The sequence below is a fragment of the Alligator mississippiensis genome, chromosome 4 (genome assembly GCF_030867095.1).
Source record: "Alligator mississippiensis isolate rAllMis1 chromosome 4, rAllMis1, whole genome shotgun sequence".
Classification (NCBI taxonomy): Eukaryota; Metazoa; Chordata; order Crocodylia; family Alligatoridae; genus Alligator; species Alligator mississippiensis.
In genome coordinates, this window is record NC_081827.1 from 123,090,055 (window position 1) to 123,114,488 (window position 24,434).

Consider the following 24,434-nt stretch of genomic DNA (forward strand, 5'->3'; position numbering starts at 1 on the left):
GACCGCCCTCCACACCATCCTATTTTCATCTACCCACCCCTGTAACCTGTCCAGATCTAGTTGTAGCCTGTCCCTCCCTTCTAGTGTGCCCACCTCTCCCCACATCTTAGTGTTGTCTGCGAATTTGAGCAAGGTGCTTTTCACCCCCTCGTCCAAGTTGCTGATGAAGATTTTGAACAGTGCAGGTCCGGGGACCAAGCCCTGGGGGACTCCATTGCTCACATACCATACACTACAATTTAAAAAAAAAAAAGATGGATTGATGCAATTTCTGTAGCTTGCCCAGTTTTCTTTTCAAAAGATTGAATTGAGAAGTTTAAAGCAAGAGTAACAGTCAGTTTGGGAAGGCTGTTTGTCAGGGTAGTTTTAACATGCACTTATACTTGGAGAAAGTGATGCAGGCACCTACTCTGGACTCATTCAAGAAGTGTTTGGATGCTTATCTTGCTGGGATTCTTTGACCCCAGCTGACTTCCTGTCCCTGGGGCACGGGGCTGGACTTGATGATATTCGAGGTCCCTTCCAGCTCTAATGTCTATGAAATCTATGAAATCCCTCCAGGTCAAAAATGACCCACTCCCCACCACTCTCTGGGTGCAGCCTTCCAGCCAATTTGCCACCCATCTGACTGTGTAGGCATCAGTGTCATGGTCGCTTTGTTTTTTAATGAGAATGGGGTGAGAGACAGTGTCAAAGACCTTCCTAAAGTCCAGAAGGACTACCACTGTGACACCCATGTCCAAAGATTTTGTGACCTGATCATAAAAGGCAACCAGGTTGGTCTGACAGGACCTGCCTCTGATGAACCTGTGTTGGTTGCCCCTGAGCATAATCTCCTCTGCTGGTCCCTCACAGATGTGCTCCTGGATAATTTTCTCAAAAAGTTTCCTCAGGACCAAGGTCAGACTAACGGGCCTATAGTTACCTGGGTCCTCCTTCCTCCTTTTTGAAAATGGGGACCACATTGGCCTTTTTCCAATCCTCTGGCACCTGGCCAGAGCACCACAAGTGCTCGTAAAGCTGTGCCAGGGGCCCTGCAATGGCCCCTGCCAATTCCCTCAGCACCCTGGGGCAAAGAGCATCTGGACCTGCTGATTTAAACACGTCCAGCCCCACCAGAAGTTTCCTAACTAGGTCCTCCTTGACCCTAGGCCTGACGATGCCTCTCCTGAGTCTGTCTGGAATCCCGGTGGGGGGGATGTCCCAGTCCCTGCTCAGAAAAATGGAGGCAAAGAATTTGTTAAAGAGGTCACCTTTTTCATTTGGTGCAACCACCAGATTGCCAAGCGTGTCCTGCAGGGGCCCCACATTACCTGGTGCCTTCTTTTTACTCCCTATATATTTAAAAAAGGACTTGTTATTCATAGATTCATAGGTGCTAGGGTCGGAAAGGACCTCAATAGATCATCGAGTCCGACCCCCTGCATAGGCAGGAAAGAGTGCTAGGTTCAGATGACCCCAGCTAGATGCCTATCTAACCTCTTCTTGAAGACCCCCAGGGTAGGGGAGAGCACCACCTCCCTTGGGAGCCAGTTCCAGACCTTGGCCACTCGAACTGTGAAGAAGTTCTTCCTAATGTTTAGTCTAAATCTGCTCTCTGCTAGCTTATGGCCATTATTTCTTGTAACTCCCGGGGGCGCCTTGGTGAATAAAACCTCACCAATTCCCTTCTGTGCCCCCGTGATGAACTTATAGGCAACCACAAGGTCGCCTCTCAGCCTTCTCTTGCAGAGGCTGAAGAGGTCCAGGTGCCCCAGTCTCTCCTCATAGGGCTTGGCCTGCAAGCCCTTAACCATATGAGTGGCCCTTCTCTGGACCCTCTCCAGGTTATCCACATCCCTCTTGAAGTGTGGCACCCAAAACTGCCCGCAGTATTCCAACTGCGGTCTGACCAGCGCCCGATAGAGGGGAAGTATCACCTCCTTGGATCTGTTCGTCATGCATCTGCTGATGCACGATAAAGTGCCATTAGCTTTTCTGATGGCTTCGTCACACTGCCGACTCATGTTCATCTTGGAGTCCACTAGGACTCCAAGATTCCTTTCCGTTTCCGTGCCACCAAGCAGGTCATTTCCTAGGCAGTAGGTATGCTGGACATTTTTCCTCCCTAGGTGCAGCACTTCGCATTTCTCCTTGTTGAATTGCATTCTGTTGTTTTCTGCCCACTTGTCCAACCTGTCCAGGTCTGCTTGCAGCTGTTCCCTGCCCTCTGGCATGTCCACTTCACCCCACAGCTTTGTGTCATCCGCAAACCTGGACAGAGTACACTTCACTCCCTTGTCCAAGTCGCTGATGAAGATATTGAAGAGTATCGGTCCAAGGACCGAACCCTGCGGGACCCCACTGCTCACACGCTTCCAGGTCGATACCGACCCATCCACTAGGACTCTCTGGGTACAGCCCTCAAGCCAATTCGCCACCCACCGGACTGTGTAGTTATCCAAGTCACAGCCTCTTAACTTGTTTACCAGTATGGTGTGGGATACTGAATCGAAGGCCTTCCTGAAGTCTAAGTATACAACATGAACCCCCTCCTCCTGCTTCCAGGTGTTTTGTAACCTCGTCATAAAAAGAGACTAGATTAGTCAGGCATGATCTACCTGCTACGAACCTGTGCTGGTTTCCCCTCAGCATAATTTGTCCTGCCGGGCTCTCGCTAATGTGAGCCTGGATAATTTTTTCGAAGACTTTGCCTAGGGTGGAGGTGAGACTGACTGGCCTGTAGTTGCCTGGGTCCTCCTTCCTCCCCTTCTTGAAAATGGGGACCACATTGGCCCTTTTCCAGTCCTCTGGGACCTGGCCCATGCGCCACGAGCGTTCAAATATTCCTGCCAGTGGCTGTGCAATGACGTCAGCCAGTGCCTTCAGATGGAGCTCATTTGGTTCTGTCGACTTAAAGGCATCCGGTTCCTCCAAGTGACTCTGCACCATCTCAGAGTCTATGCATGGTAGTCTGGCGCCTTGCTGCTGCCTCTCTACAATCCCAGTGAGAGCCTTGTCCTGCCCCTCGCTTAGGAACATTGAGGCAAAGACCTCGTTGAGAAGTTCAGCCTTGTCCCCCCTGTCCGTCACCAATTGCTTCTGCCCATTTAGTAGGGGTCCTATTCCACCCTGGGCCTTCCTTTTACTCCCTATATATCTAAAAAACAATTTTTTGTTATCCTTTACTTGGGATGCCATCCTCAGCTCCATGGTAGCTGTGGCCCGTTTAACTGCCTCCCTACAAGTACGAGCGGAGGAGGTATACTTCTCTTTGGTAATCTCTCCCCGTTTCCACTTTTTATATGCTCCTCTTTTAGTCTGCAGGCTGCCTTGGATTTCTCTGGTCAGCCAAGGAAGCTTCCTGGCCCCTTTCCCTCCTCTTCCTCGCATCGGGATCGTCTCCCTCTGTGCCCGAAGGATGATTTCCTTAAGGCACAGCCACCCATCCTGGGCTCCCATCTCTTCAAAACTACTCTGCAGTACGTCTTTGACTTATCGCCTGAGTTCATTGAAATCAGCTTTCTTGAAGTCTAGCACTTTCACCATACTAGTTACCTTACCCACTCGATGTCTTATGGTGAATTCTATTATTTGGTGATCACTGTCCCCCAGGTGACTACCAGTCTGTAGGTCCCCTACCGTATCATCCCCCGTTGCCAATACCAGGTCCAGTAAGGCATTCCCCCTAGTGGGACCGTGTACCTCTTGCGTCAGGTGGAGGTCCTGTACACAGGATAGAAACGTGTGTGAACGGTGGGACTTTGCTGTCTGTCTCCCAGCAGATGTCTGGGTAGTTTAGGTCCCCCATGACTACCGCCTCCTTAGTTTTTATGGTCTCTGAGAGCTGCCTCAGGAGCCCCGAATCTAGTTCTTCCCCTTGGTGTGGGGGGTCTGTAGCAGACCCCTACCACCAAATCCCTTTCTCCTTGCCCCCCATGTAACTTTACCCACAATCCTTCTACTTTCTTGTCCTTCGATTCTGGCTTGATAAGAGTCGACGTGTATTGCTCATTGACATGGAGCGCAACCCCTCCCCCTTTCTTCCCCATCCTGTCCTTTCTGTACAGCCTATAACCCTCGATATGTACTGCCCAGTCGTGGGAAGAATCCCACCAGGTTTCAGATAGCCCTACTAAGTCGTAGGTGTTTTCTGCAAGCAGGAGTGCTAGTTCATCCTGCTTGTTCCCCATGCTCCTAGCATTAGTATATAGGCACTTGAGCCCTGTGACTGGTGCCTTTTTTGCCCCCCAACTCCGATTCCCAAAGGGCCCCTCATTGCTTACCTGCTTATTGCTTACCTGTGCTGTAGTGCTGGCCATCCCATGGATTGCAGGTTCCCGATGTTCTCCTTCAGGCTGGGCTGTCCTTGTGAGTGCCATGTGGTTTGGTGGTCCACGGCTTCCCCCGCCCTCACCTTCCCTTCCCCTCCCCCCCCCCCCCCCCCCCCCCCCGACGAGCATAGTTTAAAGCCTGCCCGAGGAGAACCGCCAACCTAGAAGAGAACACGCGCTTACCTTTGGGGGACAGGTGAATCCCATCCCAACTGAGCATGTCCCTCATCGTGATGTGCGGGTCGTTGTCCAGGAAGCCGAAGTCTGCCTCGAGACACCATTGCCGAAGCTGCCAGTTGGTCTCTCTAATGCAGTTCTCATGCCGTCTTCCACATCCACTCACTGGTAGGACAGAAGAGAATACTACCTGTGCACCGATCTCCCTCAGCACGCCGCCCAGAGCATGGTAGTCCATCATTAGGTGATCGGGGCTTCTCCTGGCCACATCATTAGTACCCACAAGGACTAGGACCATGGGGTAGTAATCAGTGGGCTTAATCCTGGCCTGGATAATGCCCGTCACATCCTGAATCTTTGATCCTGGTCACTAGTCTTAGTTCCGTCTCACCTTAGCCTTCCTAACAGCCATCCTGCAGTCTCGAGCAACGAAGGTATAATCCTCCTTGGTGACTAGCATTTGAGCATGTGGGATTTTAGTATTGAAATACCTTTTTGTAGTTTCTGTGACAGGCCTCTAAAAGATGTGCCCTGAGAGTACTCTTCTATCTTCATATTTTGCATTGTAAGTCTTAGATCTGTGCAAGCTTGGAAAACTTTATGGGGAAAAATACCATTCTAGACAATTCTAAGTTGTATTTCTTTAAATAACCATTTTAGTTTAAACATACAACTTTAGTTCAGTATTTTAAAGCCTGCTGTGTTAGAGAGCACTAATTTAGTCCCTAATCAACTGATGAAGCTTCATCTGACAGAAATCTAATGGCTTGATTTGCTTACCAGTGATGTAATCTCTCCCTCTCCCTCCTGTTTTGCAACCTCCTGAACAAGTTTCATATTAAGTTTTATCTGAAGTGGACATAAAGCTTAAACGTATTCAAGCTCTAGATTTCAATTACTCTATTCAGTCTCTTGCTAAAGGAGACGTAATTAAAAGGCTATCTGGCTAATGTTCTTTATAAAGAATGTTTTTTTTTTTCTACTGGATGTTAAGTAATTTTTAGTCGGATTGCTGCAGTGAAGTGTGCCAGCATTAGATTTTTTTTTTAATTCTATTTATTATTTTACTTCATGCAGAATATGTGGAGTTCTCTCTTTGTTTATAAAATGAGTACATGGGATTTGGATGACTGGTTAAACTGATAGACTAAATCAGTATCCTTTCAAGAGAGGAGTTGCTTTTTTGCCAAATTCCTGTTTACTCCAAAATATATACAGCACGGGCTGGAACCAGTGACTCCTCTCTCCCAGGAGAATGCCCTCCATCTACACTAGGTTAGAGTCAGGTTCCTTCTTGCATGCTTTTTTTTCCCCAGCCCTAATGACTCTTATTTCTTTCTACCTAATGGATCAGCTTCATCATGATCAGGGATCCTGGTTTTCTCTGATTAAAAATTGCAAATTCTCTGATTAAAAACCCAAAATCTGTGATAAAAATTAAAGGCCCCCCACAGCTTCTTCCAGTGCTGCTGGTGCCCTGCACTCCTCTCTCCCCCCCACCATCTCAATGCCCTCCTGATGCCCCTTGCAACAGGCCCCCAGCCCCACAGACATGCAGACACTGACACCCACCCCAGCAGGTAAGTGTGTGGGGGGGGGAAGGAGCGGGTCAGGGCAGGGGAAAGGGAAGGTGCTGGGGGGTAGATCAAGAAGTGGGGGAGTGTGCCCTGGTGCCCACTCCTGGGAGCAGGGCCGGGGGGTGAGGGCAGGGGTGCCACTGTGCGGGCCACACAGATGCTGGCCAGCCCAACAGAGATGTTCGCACACGGGAGCTACCACCGCAACTCTGCCACTGTGCCCTCCGCTACCATCCCACGGCCACCTGAATGGCTTTGTGGGCAAGTGGCGCAGGGCGTGGCAGCAGCAGTGTGGTGGCAACCACCATGTGCAGGCCACATATGTGCTGCCCGGCTAGGGGGGTGAAACGGGGCTTGCATTCAGTGGCATGCCCCGCAACCAGCTGCACAGCTCTACGGTGGTGTCTGCATGCAGGTTGTGGGAGGTTTTGCGGGCAAGCACTGCCACCGTGGAGCCATGCCCTTTGCCCCTAGATCCTAGAGGTAAGTGGGGCTCGGGTGCTGTGGGGCAGGGCTGGGGAAGATGGTTGGGGGCTGAGGGAGTGGGGGGGTGCTGCTGGCCCCAGGCGGCACATTGCAGCTTGGAGCAGAGCCAGGGGGTGAGCGGCAGAGGTGCTCCTCTGCGGGGGGGCTTTGCAGGCATGTGATGTGGAGCACAGCGTGGTGGTGCCGCCATGTGCAGGCCACACATGTCACCTGACTGGTTGCCCAGGGAAGGAGGAGATGGAGGCTGGCATGCAGCCGGAGCACAGCTCTGGCTGGCTCTGCAGCTGTGGTGAGGGTGCGGGTGGGGGGGGCTTGGGCTTGCATGCGGTGCTGCTGCTTATCTTGAGGCCCGTGATGGCGGTGATGGCTGCTGCCTCCAAAACCTCCCGCTGCCACCACAGAGCTCTGCCTGGAGCTGTGCGGCCAGGCGGCAGTGGTAGTGTGGTGGCGGGTGGGTGGCATGCAGCCATCCATACCACCACCGTGCACTGCATCGCTGCCGCCAGCCGCAGAGCTCCAAGCATGGCTCCGTGGTGGCAGCAGGAGGTTTTAGAGGCAGAGGCAGTCACCGCTGGCATGGGTGGCCCCTGCCGCTTGCCTATGGGGCTGCCTGTGACAGCGGTGACAGCCACTGCAGACAAAACCTGCTGCCACAGAGCTGTGCCGAGAGCTGTGGGGTTGGCAGCAGTGGTGCAGTGGTGGCTGGGCGGCACACAGCTATTCCCAGCCCCACCGCTACGTGCTGCGCCGCTGCCACTGGCTGCGCAGCTCTGAGCACAGCTCTGTGGCAGCAGGAGGTTTTGTATGCAGCGGCCATCACTGCTGGCACGGGCAGCCCCACAGGCAAGCAGCAGCCACTATCTGTGCCAGCAGTGACTGGCTTTGCCTCCAAAACCTGCTGCTGCAGAGCCGTGCTCGGAGCTGTGCGGCTGGCGACAGCGGTGCAGCGTGGGGTGGTGGTGGCGCGTGCTGCCCGGCCACCACCACGCTGCCGCCCGGTGGCCGGCCACACAGCTCCAGGCATGGCTCCATGGTGGTAGTGGGAGGTTTTGGAGGCAGCGGCCGTCACTGCCATCATGAGTCTCCAGGTAAGGGGCAGCGCCACATGCAAACCCAAGTCCCGCGCCCCGCCCCCCCAATCCCTCGCTGTGGCTGCAGCATCGGCCACAGAGCTGTGCTCCAGCCGCATGACAGCCTCCATCTTCCCCTCCCCTGGGCAGCCGGCTGGGCGGCATGTATGCGGCTTGCACGTGGTGGGCATCACCACACTGCGCCCTGCTTCGCTTGCCCACAAGGCCCCCCCCCCAGAGGGGCACCCCTGCCTTCACCCTTGGCCCTGCTCCCAGATGCGATGTGCTGCCTGGGGCCGGCAGCGCCCCTGCTCCCTTAGCCCCCAACCATCCCCACAGCCCCACTTGCCTCCATGCTCCAGGGGTGAAGGGCGAGCCTGAGCCGGGCCTTGGCTGCCTTAGAGGCTCAGGCTAGCTGCTGCGCCCCCCCTGCCGCATGCACACGCTCTGGGCAGGGCTGGGGCTTTCCCACCCTTTTCGGAATTGGCTCCTGCAGGCTGGAGCCGTGCCAGCCTGCAAGAGCTCTTTGCAAAAGCGGAGAATCCACGGATTTCTCTGCTAAAAAGAGATATCCATGTTTTCTCCAATTAAAAACAGGGCATCCGTGGTTTTCTCCGGTTTTCCATGGGAAATGGAAAACCCGGATATTTGATCACGATTGCTGGAGGGATACCCCCAGACCCACCTAGTCCATTATTGACTTGTAGTTTGGACGCTTTTCTGGGTAGTAGGAGCTGTGGGTGTAAATGCTTCTCTAGCTAAGGAGGGCCTAGAACAGATGCCAAAACCAAATAGATTACTAGGAAAAGGTAGGACTCTCCACTCCTTTGCTGTAATCCTGTACATCCAATAGCTTTTTTGGCATAGTTTTTTCATCCCTGTTTTATGGGACCTAAGGGGTGTTTTCAAAACACAATCGAATTGTAACAGAGTAGGGGTAGTGGTAGATGTCTAGATGGTTGTTCTGGATTGCATTGAAGCTAGGAATGTAAAGTTAAACGATTACTTGTTGTAACTGGTTAGCTTACCAGCTATCCTTTAGCTCTGGGTGTGTGCAGTCTGGCAGGGAAGGTAGGAGAAGGGAAGCCCCCTGGTGCCCCAACGGGAATCAGAAGTCAGGAATCAAAAGGCAGTAGGGTAACTGGGAGAGGGGCAAGGGTGGGGACTAGTACTCATAGCCTAAGAGGAAAATATTGAGTAGCCTAATGATTAATCATTTAAACAATTACCTGGTCCTTTACAGGTACTCCCTCCCTCCTAACCTCAGGTTTTTTTGGGCTGTGTTGCCTGGCTGGGCTTGCCCTCCTCCCCTCTCCCCACACAGTCAAAAGGCCAGGGGAGCTGGGAGTGGCTCTCAGTGTGGAAGCTGCTGTTATCTGTTTTTTGTTTAACCAATATAATTAGAGGAGGTTAAACAAATATTTTAAAAGGTTATTTACATCCCTAATTGGAGCCTGTACAAGTGTAGTTCCTTAGGGATCTTTCCAGGCCAGGACAGACATAAAAGGGTCAGGGTGTCATGTGGTCAGATAAGATTGCATACTTAGATGACTCACAGACTTAGATGTCTAAAAGCTACAGAAGTGCAGCTGAGATGTCCTGGAGGCAGGACAAGATCTGGGTCTTTGCTTTAATAATACTGTATTCCTGGAACCTTTTAGTCTGCAAAATATGCTCTAATAGACTTCTTTTTAAAGAAATGAGAGGCTTTCTGAATCTGAGAGTATTTGAATACACTGTTTGCAGTGAGTCTGCACTTGGTTACATATATGTCTTGCCAAGTTGTGAATTTTTTTATTGTATCTTTAAAAATTAAAGTTCTGAATTTCAGAGGAAAAGCTGAATTCCTGGCTATTTTGTTTCAAAAGAGTAGGGATTTGTGCACCACCTGCTGGTGAGGCATTGGTATAGCTCATGGCTACACTGTAGGGAATATTTAAAATCAAGTTATTTGCACAATGACTGGTACTACTGAGAGAGAGAGAAATTACGTGCAAGTAATTCTTTGGACATAAAATCAGTGATACATGCATGCACCTTTTAATATTATTAAATGAAGAGGCTACAGCTCTGGAACTAGCACCAGTGGGAGTGACCACCCACAAACTGCCAAGCAGCAGCATTTTAACTGGCTCCAAGGGCTCCTTTGTGGAATCCATACATTTATCAGGAAAAGAGAATTTAATTTAAAATTGTTGTTGGTTGAACCTAAAATGTTTTGTCAAAGTTAAATCTTTGATTTAGACTTTTTTCCAAAACAAAGGCAGGATCCTTGGTGGACTCCTAGAGACTCTGGCGCTTCTACTATCCACCTGGTTTGGGGCTGCCAACCTTGCTGGGTCTGTAACTGAAGCTCAGCTCTCTGCTACACAGTTAAGATTCAGAACCTGGCAATCCTGTGACAGGCTACCAGGGTTTCCTATTCCATGATGTCACAATTGGTAGTGTTGCCATAAATGGGAGAAGGTCTCCAGTACTGGGGCATCTGCATCATACAGCAGCCTCTGAACTGTAGTGGTTCCTGTCTCTGTAGTCACTGTGCAGTGTGCAGCCACAGACCCTGAGAATACTGGAATCCCTGGACTTGCCTTGTGGCTGTGAGAGCATAATGCTTCCAGGCTCTTTAACTTTGGGACAGGCAGGTGTGCCAAAGTTAGAGAGAGACTGGGAATATGAAAATCCTTGAAGTCCCGACTTTATCTTGTCAGGGCTTTCCAAGCTCCCTGCCATGGAACTTGTAGTTGAAGCCTGCCATTACTAGAACTGATATTCAGGTTTTTTAGGAAAGAGAGAGGCCCACCATGTAAAGTGCCCCAGACTGGGGACCCCACTGCTAAGAAGTTCCACTGAGCAGCTGTGAGGTCCCAGTATCATACTTCCAAAACACCGTATTACAGTATTTTGAAAACAGTGGGTATTTTAACCATTTCATGATTTTGCAAATTTTAGTTCGGATTCTATTCAGCACCAGAGCAACTTTAAAAAAGGTGGGCACAGGGACCCAGAATCCTGAGTTTTGGTTAGTTCTGCCCAGTTTTATATGTTACGACTGTGTCCCCTTCAGCTCCTCAGACCTATAAAGAGAACTCTTGAGTCCCAGATCCTTGTCCATATTCTGTGCAACAGATAGAAAACAGATTAATTGAAAGACAAGCTGCATGGTATGAGAGTCCTTCCCTACCGTGTGCTGCTCTATGTACAACTGATGTGTCGGTAGTCCATTGAATTACAGAGAACCTAGTCGAATGCTTTCTAATCCACCAGCCAGACTTGATGAAAAATAGAGAATGACCTAGAATTCAGCAGCTATGTCTGTAGGAAAGAATATAGCATTTTTTTTATAAACGTACTTTAATTGTTTAAACAGTTACTTGATAGAAGTGAATTATGGCAGGAGTTTATCTTTGGCTTGATGGATTGAAAAAAAGCCTATTTAATAACAGATATTTTTGCCGTTGGCACTTTGAACCCATAAAAGAATGTAGAAAGGCCTCGGGCAAATAGAAATTGGAGTTTGTTGGGGGGGGAACCAGAACTAAACTACTCAGTACTTCAAAAACAGTTAGTTATGCACTTAAAAATAATTATTTTGGCATCACCTGGAAGTAACTGGTTCGCATAGTGGTAGATGCCTGTAGCATTGCCACTCTTCCCCCCCATAGGTGGAGTCCAGACGATCGCAGCTTTTTTCATCCTACAATTAAAAAAATCTTGTGGGTGTTTTTATGATGGGCATGTGGGTATTTGATCTACTTGGAACGTCTGGAAAAGAAAAAAAAGTAGGTATTTAGGCCTTGTAATACTGTAAAATGGTTTTAACTTGATCTCGTGTTCAGAAATAAACTGTTGTTTGTGAATGAGAATGCTCTTTCCCCTTTTATTTAATCAGCCTAGAATTTTTTTAATTTCTTAGTAATCGATTTCAGGGTGTTGTATACATATCTACCAGTTTCATAGTGCAGCTCCTCTTACCTAGAGGAGCATTTGCACAACACTTTGGCCAGTAAGCCGCCTTTGAATACCTATGCTTATTATTTCATTGCCAGATGAGTGGGCAACCTATTATAAGAAAGCAAACTTTCTTTTCATGACAAGCAAAAGAAAAATGGTCTATGTAGGGTCTAAATATTGTTTTATAAATTAACTAGCCACTTTTTTCCTTTATTAGGTATTTGTTTGCTTATGGAAAGGTTGCAAAGTATATAACACGCCTTCTACAAGTCAGAGTTGGTTACAGAGGCATATGCTGACTCACAGTGGGGACAAGCCTTTCAAGGTAAGTTTTATTATAAAACATGATAGTTTATATTTGGCGATTGGTGAACAACTGTGACTATCCCATGATTAATGTATTTTAATATGTGAAGATTTTCTAAGTACTTCAAGGAAGCTGAATATTGGTCATTTGTCTTCATTAATTGTTTATATTGTAGTAGTGCTTTGAAGACACTGTCCTCTTTGTGAACACACATGGAAAACCAGCCCCTGTCCTGTCAAGCTTGTTCCTCATTCCTTTTTCTTTGTAAGTGGGCTGAGAGTCAAAAAAAACAACAACTGGGCTTAGTCTTCTGAAGTTCAATTTCTTGTGGACTTCTCAGTTTAACTGACCTGTTTAAACTGAAATCAAATGGTGGTGTGCCTTTTTTTTTCCCCCTTGGTATAAACTTCCTTGCTTGGAAGTAAAACATACATCATCCAAGTGTGCGGTTGAAGCCTTTGTATAGGTGGGAGACATTTTAAAAATAAAATTTAGTTGCAATCTAGTGAGTGACGTTGATTGATTTTGTGTCTCAATGCAGTTAAGGAAACGTTAGTCAAGACTGTACAACCATATAGCTGACTAGCATTCCTGCATATTCTTTTCTAACTTTCTTTCTCTTTCTTCCTCCCCTTCCCCCATCAATCTGTACTTGTGATTCTAGGTATAGTAGTGTTTATCATTCCCATATCCACCAATCCGTTATTAATGGGTTGCTACATCCTCTTATGGATACAGTGGGACAGTTCATAGCTGTCAGTCCTGGATCACTTGATGGTAAGTCCCACCCACGCTACTTCCAGACTGAAGTTCTCCTTCCATGCAAGATTTGAACATCAATTTGGGGTTTTCCTTGGATAAATTTAATTAGCACATCTTATCTCCCTGAAATCCAATGCATCCCCCCTCCTCCAGTCCATTCTGTCTTTCTTAAGGCACTTGTATTTCTCAAAAAAAAAATCAGTTTTTTAGTGACCTCTACCATGAGCTATTTTTCTACAGGCCTCATAATTGCAGTCGTGATAGCAATTACGTTTATACATGGCACCAGAAGAAGTGTAGTACAGTTCTCTAACCTGTCTCAGAGATAACACTAGCTTTTCATTCTGAACTATTTAACATAATCTGAGAGAATGTGTAACAAGAGAAAACTGATATTACCTGTCAAGCTAGTAGCAGTTGTTCAGAAGAATAAAATAGTTATGGAAGTGATGACACCTGCTTTTAAAGCTTAGCACGTGGCTCATAGATTCCTGACATTATTACAGTAACTGGTTGAGTTCTGAATGCTAAATTTGGAATAGGTTTTAACAGTGAATAATTGGATGGAACCTCTTCCTTGTTTACCTTTATTTTGAGAGATTGGAAACTGAATTATAGAATGAGGCAGGTGGTGATTATTTTTCTAAAAGATCTTCTGTTATACCTTTTTGCAGACATACGCAATTTTGTATTAACCCTGGCATGGTAGGCCTGCCCTAATGGTTTACATGCAGTATGTAGAGATGCCTGATAATAGCTCTTCGGTCTGTTCAGACTATATTGTTTTGTTTAAAGTTTTATTATGGCAAAAATCGGCAGGCAAAATCAATAGGCATTAAGCAAATGTATTACTATAAAACAAGAACAGTTAGCTTGTGAAATATTAACATTTCAAACAATATTAATGTTTCAGAGAGACATTTTAAATACAGTTTTCCTTTGCTTTATGCTGTACATGTGTTCCTGGAAAACGGTGCATAACTCATTCACATAAAAGAAACCCACTTTACAATGTAACAAATAGGGATATATTCCAAGACCTTGACTGTACTGACCCCCAGACCCATTTCTACCACTTTTACAAGACGATTTTGGTACTTGCCAACAGCAGACAGTACACACAAGCACAAGACACTGTCATCATGGGGATGGTAATTACAGAAACACGTCACAGACAATGAGTGAGGAGCACAGATCCACACAGGAGACTATATTTTGGTATGCGTCACTTCCACAGTGCAGTGCACAAAGCAGCTGTCTTTGTGGTTTCCACCGCACTGATCACATAAGGGTGAATTTACCCAGCATATAACTAATTTTTGGAATAAAAAAGATCATCGCATAAGAGCGAATTTGCACATTGAGAACCCTCATAAAGCAAGGGAAACCTGTATATAGACTTTGCAGGGGAAGAAACTATTGTGAAACATCTTAAAAAGCAGTGGTATGGTTACCTAGTTAGATATAGAACTATGTAAAATATGGTCTTCAGTGGAATTTGGTTTGTACACTTACAAGCAGGTGTCAGAACTCCTATTTCTGTAGATTTACAAACTATTTGTTGCAGTAGAGGAAGGCATCCCACATTATATGTGCAAATAGCACTAGTTTGTTTACAGTACTTTCCAGTTGTGGTCAGTGGAAAAACTTTAAAAAAACCCAAAAAACCTGACCAGTGGTAGTCATCTTGTCTCTTTATGAATTTTTAAGCATTTCTCCTGCTAATCACCACTTTTCCCTATGTTATGCATGCTTCTTAAATTTTACTAGTTTTAAATGTGTTGCATGTTGCTTTTGACTTGAGAAGAATTTGGGTCTCTTGTTCCCATCAGAGAGACTAGAGGTTTCAGGACACTGTCAGCACCAAATGCAGACTTCAGAACTCACTGATGAAGTAATCACATATCAAAATGTCATATTATCAAGATACTGGGAAGCAGACCTCCCCCTTGAAAACATACATACATACATACATATGTATGTTGTCATATGTATATGTGTTGTGATAACATTTTCATCTCTTCAAGTATAGACTTGCTATTTTTATAGACCGACAGACTATAGTGTGTGTGTGTGTGTGTATATATGTATGTATAAATAATAGCAACAGTCTACCTGAATAGATGAAAATTTTATAGCAAGAGCCACAGTTGGCTGAATGCTGTAGGTGTCTTTCTCTGAATTCATGCACTTGGATGATCCTTATTCAAGTTTTACTGGCTGCAGTGCCAGTACCTTATATTGGAATTTGTCAAATGAAGGACAGTTACTTTAAACTGTGGGGGAGAGTTTGCTTTTTTCATGCTCAAGAGCTTTAGGAGGCTGATTTAATAAGGTCACCAGTCATCAGATGAAATTATCCTTTGCAGATCATGTGGTAGCAAGGACAGCTAGCACTCTGATATAAACACAGTTATTCATTTATAGCTCAAGGACCTGCCATATGATTAGCAGATACCTTTAAGGTCTAGGCCAAGGAGTTTTGATGTTGTCCAGTCATCTTTTACTTAGTTGGGGGAAGTGTTTGAGAACACTATCATATTTTTAGGTCTAGATTCCATAGTTCTCCAAATCTTATTTCTCAGCCTTGTAGTGTGAATTATTCTGGGAATCTCTTATTTCCACTGTTGCCCATCAGATTAGATAAAATGATCCTCCCCAGTTTCCAGCATGGCTGCAAAACCTACTTCAGAGAAATTCCTCCAAATTGTCATTCCTGAGACAACACTTGAGTTGAGCTCTATCAAAATGAAATGTACATTTGAAATGTAATTCTGACAGATGAATATGTGAGCCTAAACACAGCATGGTAAAGTAATATGCCTGTACTCTGTATTTCTTTAATGTCCATAAAATTAGGATTAAAATAACTTGTAGATACAAAACATTTGGACACCTTAAGAACCTGATCCTCAGAGATGTCTCATTCTTGTTTGTACCTTTGAGGATCTAGGATTAATTCTCATATTTAGAGAACTAATCTTTTTATGAGACAATTGTTGCATTTTTTATTAGAAGTTGTCCAAGAGAAAACCAGGAGCCAGAAAAATGGTGAATGAAGTTAAGTCAAAGACTGAGGAACAACAGAGGAGCCAATCAAAAGTCAAAACAAAGCCATGCATCTTGTTTAAAAATGTCTAGGAACACATTAGAATGGTATTACATGGTTTTGGATTCTTAATTAACTATGCACTAGGAGGAAAAACTGGGAATCATTGTGGACAGCTCAATGAAAATATCTACTTACTATGCAGCAGTGATCAAAAAAGTGTTAAGATTTACAAAGTTAGAAAATATGACATATAAATAACAGCATATAAATCAATGGTATGCTTTCATTTGGAAAACCACTTAGTTTTAATTTTAACCAGTATGCTTAAAGAGAGTACAGGAAAATAGTAGCAAGCAAAGTGGCAATTAGAAGCATGGGAAGAGTTCTTATGTAGAGAGCAAGAAAGTACTTGGGACCTGGTTTAGTTTAGAGTAGAAACAAAGTAAAAAAACTAGCATAAAGAAGGTAAATTAAGTACTCCTGTGCACCTTTTCTCTCAAAAAACAAAGAAATGCTCATGAATTGAAGAGACGACTAACTTGAGTGTATGTGGGAAGAGCCCCAAGCTCTTTTACGTGACTAGTCTGTGGAATTTGGTTGGGCCTGAAAAGTAAATTTAGATGTTTAGTATAGAGAATGAGAAATGAATGTAATATTAAATAGAATGAAATAAATTGTAAATCCTCATATTTAACTAAATGTAGAAATTAGGAAAAAGCTTCCGTTAAGGCAAGCTATCATAATTCTCCACAAAGAAGTTTATTTGTAGTGTGGGCAAACTTTTTTGGCCACAAATTAGCACTGTACCCTGCAATCTCTATCCTCTACCTGATTGGCTGCTCTGCTTTCTGATCCCTAACCAAGCTGCTACTCTGCTTTCTGACTAAGGTATTACTCAGCTTTCTGCTTCTTGCCCTGTACCTTCTACCTGATCTGACACTCTTCTTTGTACTCCTTGCCCTTTCTGCCATTGTGCTGCCTGTCCCTTCCACAGTCAGCCATGTGCCACACAGCAGCCAGCCATGCCATGGGTTGGCCACTTTTGCTGTAAAGCATCTAATGGTGTCACTTGTCAGAAACAGTAAGTACACTTGGCTAAATGAGCTTTTGATCTGATCTTTCATGGCTCCCGGGGGGGGGGAAGCCCAGGTAGATCTTCAAGATCAATAGCATTCTTTTCCTCCTCATTCTCCCCTTCCCTGCTCCAAAAAAAAATATTTGAGCACTTATCTCACTTGTCACTTTAGTTAAAGCCCACCCCTCACTTGCTTTGTCAGCTCTTTGCTTTTCATAAAAGTAAGGCAGATTTTTTGTGGCCCCTTGTTTGTGGAAGTTAATTACTCATCCCCAGTTTTCGTTTTCAAGCCTTCTTTCTCAGGGAACAAAAAGTTATATTTACTGATGAATGCAGAAAAATTGCTTTTTAAGCTGGATCAGTTTCCTAATGGCCTGGTTTAAACCACTAGAGTAACTAAACTTCATCCTTTAAGATTTGACTCATCTTCTAAACTATTTAAGGGTATGGTGGTATATTAAACATTACCACCTTTGAACAATATTGGGACACAGAGTTCGTGTTCAATCCATCATTCTTTTTAGTGTTTTTCCTAATTTCCTATTTGGGATACAGTCCTTTCACATAAGCTTTGAGTAAAAAGGACCTCTGACTTTTCATCTTGAAGTAACATGTCTTTAGAGAATTAAGCAATTGCAATTTGGTTTTAAAATGAATTGGAATTTATTTGTATGACATCCAGAAAGCCTGGAAATACAGTAGAAGGGGGTTAGGTAAGGCCATGAGGCATGTCCAATTTCAATTTGAAAATAGTTCACAACTCATTTTTCATTTTTCCTCCATCTTTCAGGCATGCAAAGCAGAGCAATATGGTGATCTTACCAGTCCTTCAACGATAAGAATTGTGTATGCACCACGAATTCTTATATTTTATATATAACCCCCTAACATCTATGAATCTGTATTTCAAAAGAACCAATTCAGACATCTCACAAAATGATTTTGCAAGTTTGGCACTCCTGGACCAGGAACAGTTCTTTAAAAAAAAAAATTAAAAAAAGTGTATACCTATGTATTGTTTGTATTTTTTTTTTAAATTTTCCTGGTCCAGGAGTGCCAAACGTGCAAAATTGTTCTGTGAGATATCTGAATTGGTTCTTTTGAAATATAGATTCATAGATGTTAGGGGCTGGAAGAGACCTTACAGGATCATCGGGTCTGGCCTCCCTGCACTTGGGCAGGAAAGACTGCTGGGCTCAGATGACCACAGCAAGGTGGGCATCAAGCTGCTTTTTGGAGATGGCCAGGGTGGGTGACTACCACGTCTGAGGGGATATAATGTTCCTTTGCATTTGAATATAGAAGGTTTGCTTTTAGCCATTTTACCTGGCTTTTGAATTTCTCTCTGTATGTAATGATCTTTTTTTTTCTTTAAATCCAACCTGAACCTCTTTGGTTTCTAAAGGAATTGCATTAGTTTGGATATCCACGTTAGAGAAGACGCAATTACTTAAATAACATTTATTTCTTAAAACATACGCTAGTTAGATACCACTTTCCCTGCAGAGTTGAGGGATATAACATTTATTTCTTTTTGTTTTAGTTGATTATATTTTTGGAATACCTTTATGAGAGTATTTCTCCATCCTTTTAGGAAAGAGCTGGTAGAATATTGTGGGATATCATTTCCTCATGAATGGTTTGAGCTGGTTCTGTCCTGGGTACGGTGTCTGAAAATTATTGGGCTGGGGGTGTTCACAGGCACAGGGAAGAACCAGCAGTGGTAATCTCATGGGTTCCATTTAGACGACTACAATTTTGGGGGTCTGATCTTATTCAGCAGACAAAATATGTCCCACCACTCAAGTCCTTTGATTGTTCTATGACAGGACTGTCCAAGATACATCTAAGCGGCTAAATGTCACCCATCTTCTCCCCCTCATACGTGGAAGGACGAAAGCAGTGACAGCCTAATGGAAGCCTAGGGGCTGTAGGGTAACTCTTCATGAGCCTCACTGTCTGTGGGCTGCCCATTGGACAGCCCCATCCTATGACTTGCCTATCACAGCGCTTTTAATTTTTAATTTTCTCAGTCACCTTGAACATTCACTAATGTGGATTATGGTGCTGGAGAAGGAGACTTCTGCATCCCTCATATATTCTATTAGGAGAAGCAGACAGAGGAAGTTAGCTGAAGAAGCTGTCATTTGTACTAAAGAAGCTTTTTAAAAACTATTTCATAAAAAAAAAAGTACAAAGAGCTTGATGCACATTGAAAGGTGTGATGGAGGTTTGACCCAGAAAGCTCAGTGCGATTTAACCTTTTGGGAATATATATATATATATATATATATATATATATATATATATATATATATGGGAATATATGTGTGTGTGTGTGTGTGTGTGTGTGTGTATATGTATATAAAAAAAATCTTAATATGCAAGGCTGTTTGAGGCCATTGTAGCAGTTTCTTTCCACATAAAACTATTCTAACCTATTTTTAATATTTTAGTTCATTCATACTGGGTTTGCTGCTTCAGTCTTCACTTGCCACTGAGGTCAGTGTATACACATTGGAGGCTTTCGTTAGCAGTAAAAATACAAAGCAGTAAATTGTAGCACCATAACCTTCCAGAACTCATGAGCACATTTGGAATGCATGACAATGGAATGACAGTTGCAAAGTGCAGTGTTCAGTGAGCCTAGCAGGGTCAGTGGTCATCTGGAAGTCTTGGTTGTCATTCTGCTGTCAAAATGTCCTCTATCCATCCAGCAACTGGACATAAAGTAGATACAAAATATAAAGATTCACTGCTTAAGCAGGCAAGAAATTGAACAAAAAAAGTTATCAACTTTGAAAAGTTTATTTAGGTGATTGATATGTTAAACATGAAAATGGATTCATTTGCAAAACTCTACATTGATAGCTCTCAAAGAAGCATAGTTTTTTAAATTTAGTAGTATTATCAGATTTTTTTTTAGACTCTACTTTTTTTTTGTTTTGCCCCCTTAAGATTACCATCAATTTTTAAATATTAAATCAATAAATCTTTTACCTGCAAAAAACTTAATGTAGAGTTCTACAGTTTGATTAGCCAGAACTGAATGCATCATTACTCAAGGATGGGATGTTCAAAAGTGCTCATCACTGGTCTAGTTTTGGTGACACTGAAGTCAGAAGTTAGGCTACTTTTGAGCATTTCTAAGATTTCTATGCAAAGCAGTATAAGCAGTGCATCTCTTGCTTGTTTTAGGGCTTGCTTGGCCATATCAGCAGCACTTTAGATAAGAATGTAAAGTCAGAACTGTAATTAGTTTGGATTTTCAAGTTTGAGGAAGAAAAGAGTTTTACCTGTACGGCCTGACCTCAGTGAAAACTGAGGTCTTGCAAAACTAGATAAAAATATAAGCTCTTGCGTGCAAATCAGAAAACTGTTCCCGGGAGAGAGGTTTCGTACTCCTCATTCATGGCACTTTGACCCAGAGGGAATATTAAAATATATGCTGCTTAAATTTAAATTTAATTGGAATACTTAACTAAATACATTTCATATTCCTATCTACATATTGGATATTAAAAGTATTTGGGCACTTACTAGGTAGTAGCACTATACACTTGGAAATTCCAAAACGGGAACCAAAAAACAACTGAACGCTAAAAGATAGCAAAGTCAATTCTAATCTTATTTTGAGCAATTAAGATGGCATTTTTATAAAGGAGGAATGATGTATGCACTTAAGACTATTTATTAATAACCATAAATTTTAGTTTCGTCAGAAGCATGGGAAGGGAAATCACTGATAGAGTAACATAATTGTAGGATTTATGAATATTGTTGATTCCCTTCCAATATTTTTTCTTTGATTAATCAAGCTCAGATTTCTGACTGAATAGCTTTAAAGCTATCATTTTGAAGCAGGTAAACAATAATGTTTACCTGTACTTAAAGCAGCCTACAGGTAAAACCATTGTTTAAAGTATTAATGTCAATTTAACGTGAGCAATGGCATCTTGGACAGAACTCTGAATATATTCTTTTAAAATAGATCTGTTTATAATGCAATTTATAATTGCATTCTTTCTTGGGGAGGAGAAGCTAACATCCCAAAATAACAGTTCTTATCTCAAAAAGGATGATTGCAGGTCTCTATAGTCATACCTATTTCTTACTTTTCCCTGCCTATTCAAAATACTCATTGTTCATTACTGCCCGTAAACAATGGTGGGTATGGGTACACTAGAGAAATTAAACTTCTTACGTGTTACTTATTTTCTCTTGAAGTAACATATCCACCAATCCGGACCCACCCTGTGGTATTAAAAAAACATCAAAAAACTAAAAATAATATCTAGATCTGAGTTCCTTGGGAAAAGATTGGTTTAAAGCTATATTTAATGGGCGAGTTGGATTTATTAGTGATCTTGTAAAGCTGTATAAATGTCCGTTGGGAAGTAGATTTGGTGGGACTTATCGTCAGAGATCCTGAAGTGACAGCCTGAACTGCTCCTATAACTTTGGAGAGGAAGAGACATGACCCATTAGGAACGGATTGCTGGATATATTATTTTAGAGAAAAAAGAAAAGAACAGGTAAGACATTTTCCACTTCTTCTATTTCCTCATCACTACAAAGTATTTTGTAGCATCTGTGATGCACCGTAGACTTTTAACCAGCTAACCAATCTCAAACAGCATGTTACATGAACACAAAGCAGGATGACTGGTTTTACAAATAAATACTTTTGCATCTTGGTTAAAGGCTCAAAATATGGGCTTAACAAATAATGATGTCTGGGTGATTTTTGCATTTAAACTACACCTTCTTAAGAAAGCAAGTATTCTGTGTCATCAATTATTTTGAAAAGAATTGAATTTTGGGAAGAATAAAAGAACTGAAATACTGACTTCTGGGTTAGGAGTATTTCGGTGTTGTCTTCCATGCCCATGTATGGCTGCAAAACAGGGCGTCTCTTCATGATCATGAGTCAAAGTATGTTAACAACTGTGAAATGTGAAATATCTATCCACCTACCTGTCTTGCACCTATTGACTCCCATGGCCTCTGATCCTCATGCATTTGCATTTTCACAGACCGGCATTTTGCGTATTGGCTTCTGTTCAATCCTATGCCTAAAGAAGGGTGTTTGTACACAAAAGCTTGCAAAGAACAATTCTCCAGCTATTTGGTCTAATAAAAAAGAACCTTGTCTGCAGATATCCATCTGATTCACATCACTGAGTGCTATTGAACCCAGCCTTCCAGGAACATGCCTCATGTGCATTTACCTGGCATTTTAAATAATATTTTCACTTTGGGCACTAAGTTTATGATGTTGTAATGCTTGTGCTGTACAATAATGCTTTTTATGTGATTTTTTTTTTTTCTGAATTTTGGCAGAAACTACCAAGTCAGGGTTGTTTTTTTGGTTTTTGCTTTGCTCCAATGGGATCAATGCTAATAGGACTAGAAATATTAGTTTCATGGAAGTGCTCTCTACCTAAAGTTGAATAATAGAGAAGTTGGGACGTTAGTTCAGTTACTTTTATGAAAATTCCCTTCCTTCATGTAGAAAGGAACTGCTTCCAATGTCTTCAGAAACTACTCAATAGAAAACCTGGACAGGATTCATACATTCAGTTAGTTTCTTTCATTCTAACTTCTATTGTTTGCTTGTTGCTTTTTTTTCTTTATGACTAAATGAGATTCTAATCTTCAGTATAAATTAAGAGTACTTGAAATCAGTGTAACTTTATACTCCATCAGTGAGATTGGGATCGTTGTTTAGTCTGTCCAGAGAGGTAGTTTGTGGTTTCTTATTCAGGAAACGGTTGCATCCTCCTCATAGTATTTAGACTTGAGAAAATAAACAGGACATTTAGGGGAAAGAAAAGAAAAAGGGAGCGGGGGAAAGGATGCAGTGGTAGAGAGAGAATCTCATTAAATATCTATTAGGTAAGGACCTATTGAAAACCCAGGTAAGTAATTACGAATGCAGAAGTAAAAACTCAGCTAGCTTGACGAAATTTGTAATTGGCTCTGGTTTTGCCAGATGATCCAACATGCTACAGGACAGTATATAAAGACAGTTTGTCTTCACCTTCTTTTTGTCACTGTGAGGTACAACATCTCAAGTTAAGGGGATCTACACTTCTTTTATGACTTCAGGGATCAGAGTCCTTTTTAAAGGGCTCTACCCTTCACACTAACGTGAGAATGAGATTTCTACTTCAGGGATCAAGGAAAGCCAGGACAGGGATCCAACTCCTCTCTTCCAGTTCTGCTGCAACCACAGTTCAGAACAGATCACCTTGATGAGATAAGGGAACAGAACATATTGAACTTTAATACCATCTTTACCCCCTTAATTCAACTTGGTTTGCAGGTGGCCTGTCTGTGGGTCTTAGCATCACATACAGAGCTGTTATATTCCTTACATTACCAAACAAACCTTGTTGCAGCTGTTCTGTTGCTTCCCTATCAGTGGGGTGCCTAGAATAGAGAAGGGCAATAAAGGATGCAGATAAACTTTTTCCTTTTTAGAGCAGTGACTTCGTTCCTTTTAGCTATCACCATATTCACTTGAATCTAAGATGAGATTTTTCCCTCCCCAATCAGCATGGGGAGGAAAAAGGCCCTTGTCTTAGCTTTGCATACAAAGTGGGGGTGGGAAGGCAGGTGTCTGCTGTTGCTCTGACTGCCCTGAGCTCGGGTCAGGCCCAGAGTTGGATCCATAGCAGCCACCTGTTTGTGGCCCCCCCCCCCGATTAGTGTCAGTCACAACTCAGCTCTGGCTCAAGCTGGATTTTGTCCTGGCCACGGAGTACATGGAAGCCCTGTCCTCTGACCAGCCAGTCAGTAGTGTCTGCTCTTCTACGTGCTGTGCTCTGGGGATGGAAGACAGCATCATCTGACAGTAAGAGGTGGGGGAGGTAAAGATGAGAAGGGAAGTGGTGGGGAAAGAAGTAGAGATGGGGAATGCAGGTGGGTAGAAGAGGCAGGGTGTGGTGGGGAAAGAGGCAGATGCTGGAGTAGGGCAGAGGCTGTTGGGAACTAGTGGTTGGGGATGTAGGTTGCAGGGGGCACAGGAAGGCTGCAGGGGGAAGTGGGGAAGGGCAAGAAGGCCATCTGACCACATCCCCAGCCACCTGACCCTTGGAGCCACTGCTTTCCTTGCTGCAGTAATGGGAGGGGGATGAATTCAAGACCAGCCCTCCAATACGTAGATTCTGTACCTAGAAAACGATAACAAATTTAATTTTTTCCCATATATAGAATCTAATTATTGGGGGGTCATCTTAAATTCATGGTCATCTTAGATTCAAGTAAATAGGGTAGGTTGGTTGATCACGGTTGGTTGGTTGGATTGGGAACTGAAAAAGTTTGTCTCTCGCTTCCAAGCAGCTGTGCTCACTCAAGAGTTTCCATCAGAATCATATTTTCATACCCTTGTTTGCAAGTGTATAGTAGAGTGAAAATATTTCTCACTTGGAAAAAAGTTAAACCTTCGTGTTTATCAGCAAAATAGCACATAAGTTTAGGTATAATGCTGATTTTTCTGTTGTTTGAAACATAATAAAATTTACTAAAATAATTTAATAAAAGCTTAAAAACATGTTTAACCAGTTACCCTTGAATAAATAAAATTGACTGTAGCTTCAAAGTTCTGTGTATATGATTTGGAGATCACTGTCTTGTTTTGCTTTTTCATTTTTCAGAAA

At 43.4% G+C, this 24,434-nt stretch overlaps 1 protein-coding gene across 2 annotated transcripts in view; it reads left to right on the forward strand.

Moving 5' to 3' along the window:
• AEBP2 (AE binding protein 2) overlaps positions 1-24,434 on the forward strand; it is an 80,275-nt gene that overhangs the window by 30,090 nt on the left and 25,751 nt on the right. For both annotated transcript variants that reach the window (XM_019489463.2, XM_006269775.4), the window contains exon 3: positions 11,792-11,899. In XM_019489463.2, the coding sequence (XP_019345008.1) occupies positions 11,792-11,899 (108 nt within the window). The remainder of the gene's footprint in view (positions 1-11,791; positions 11,900-24,434) is intronic.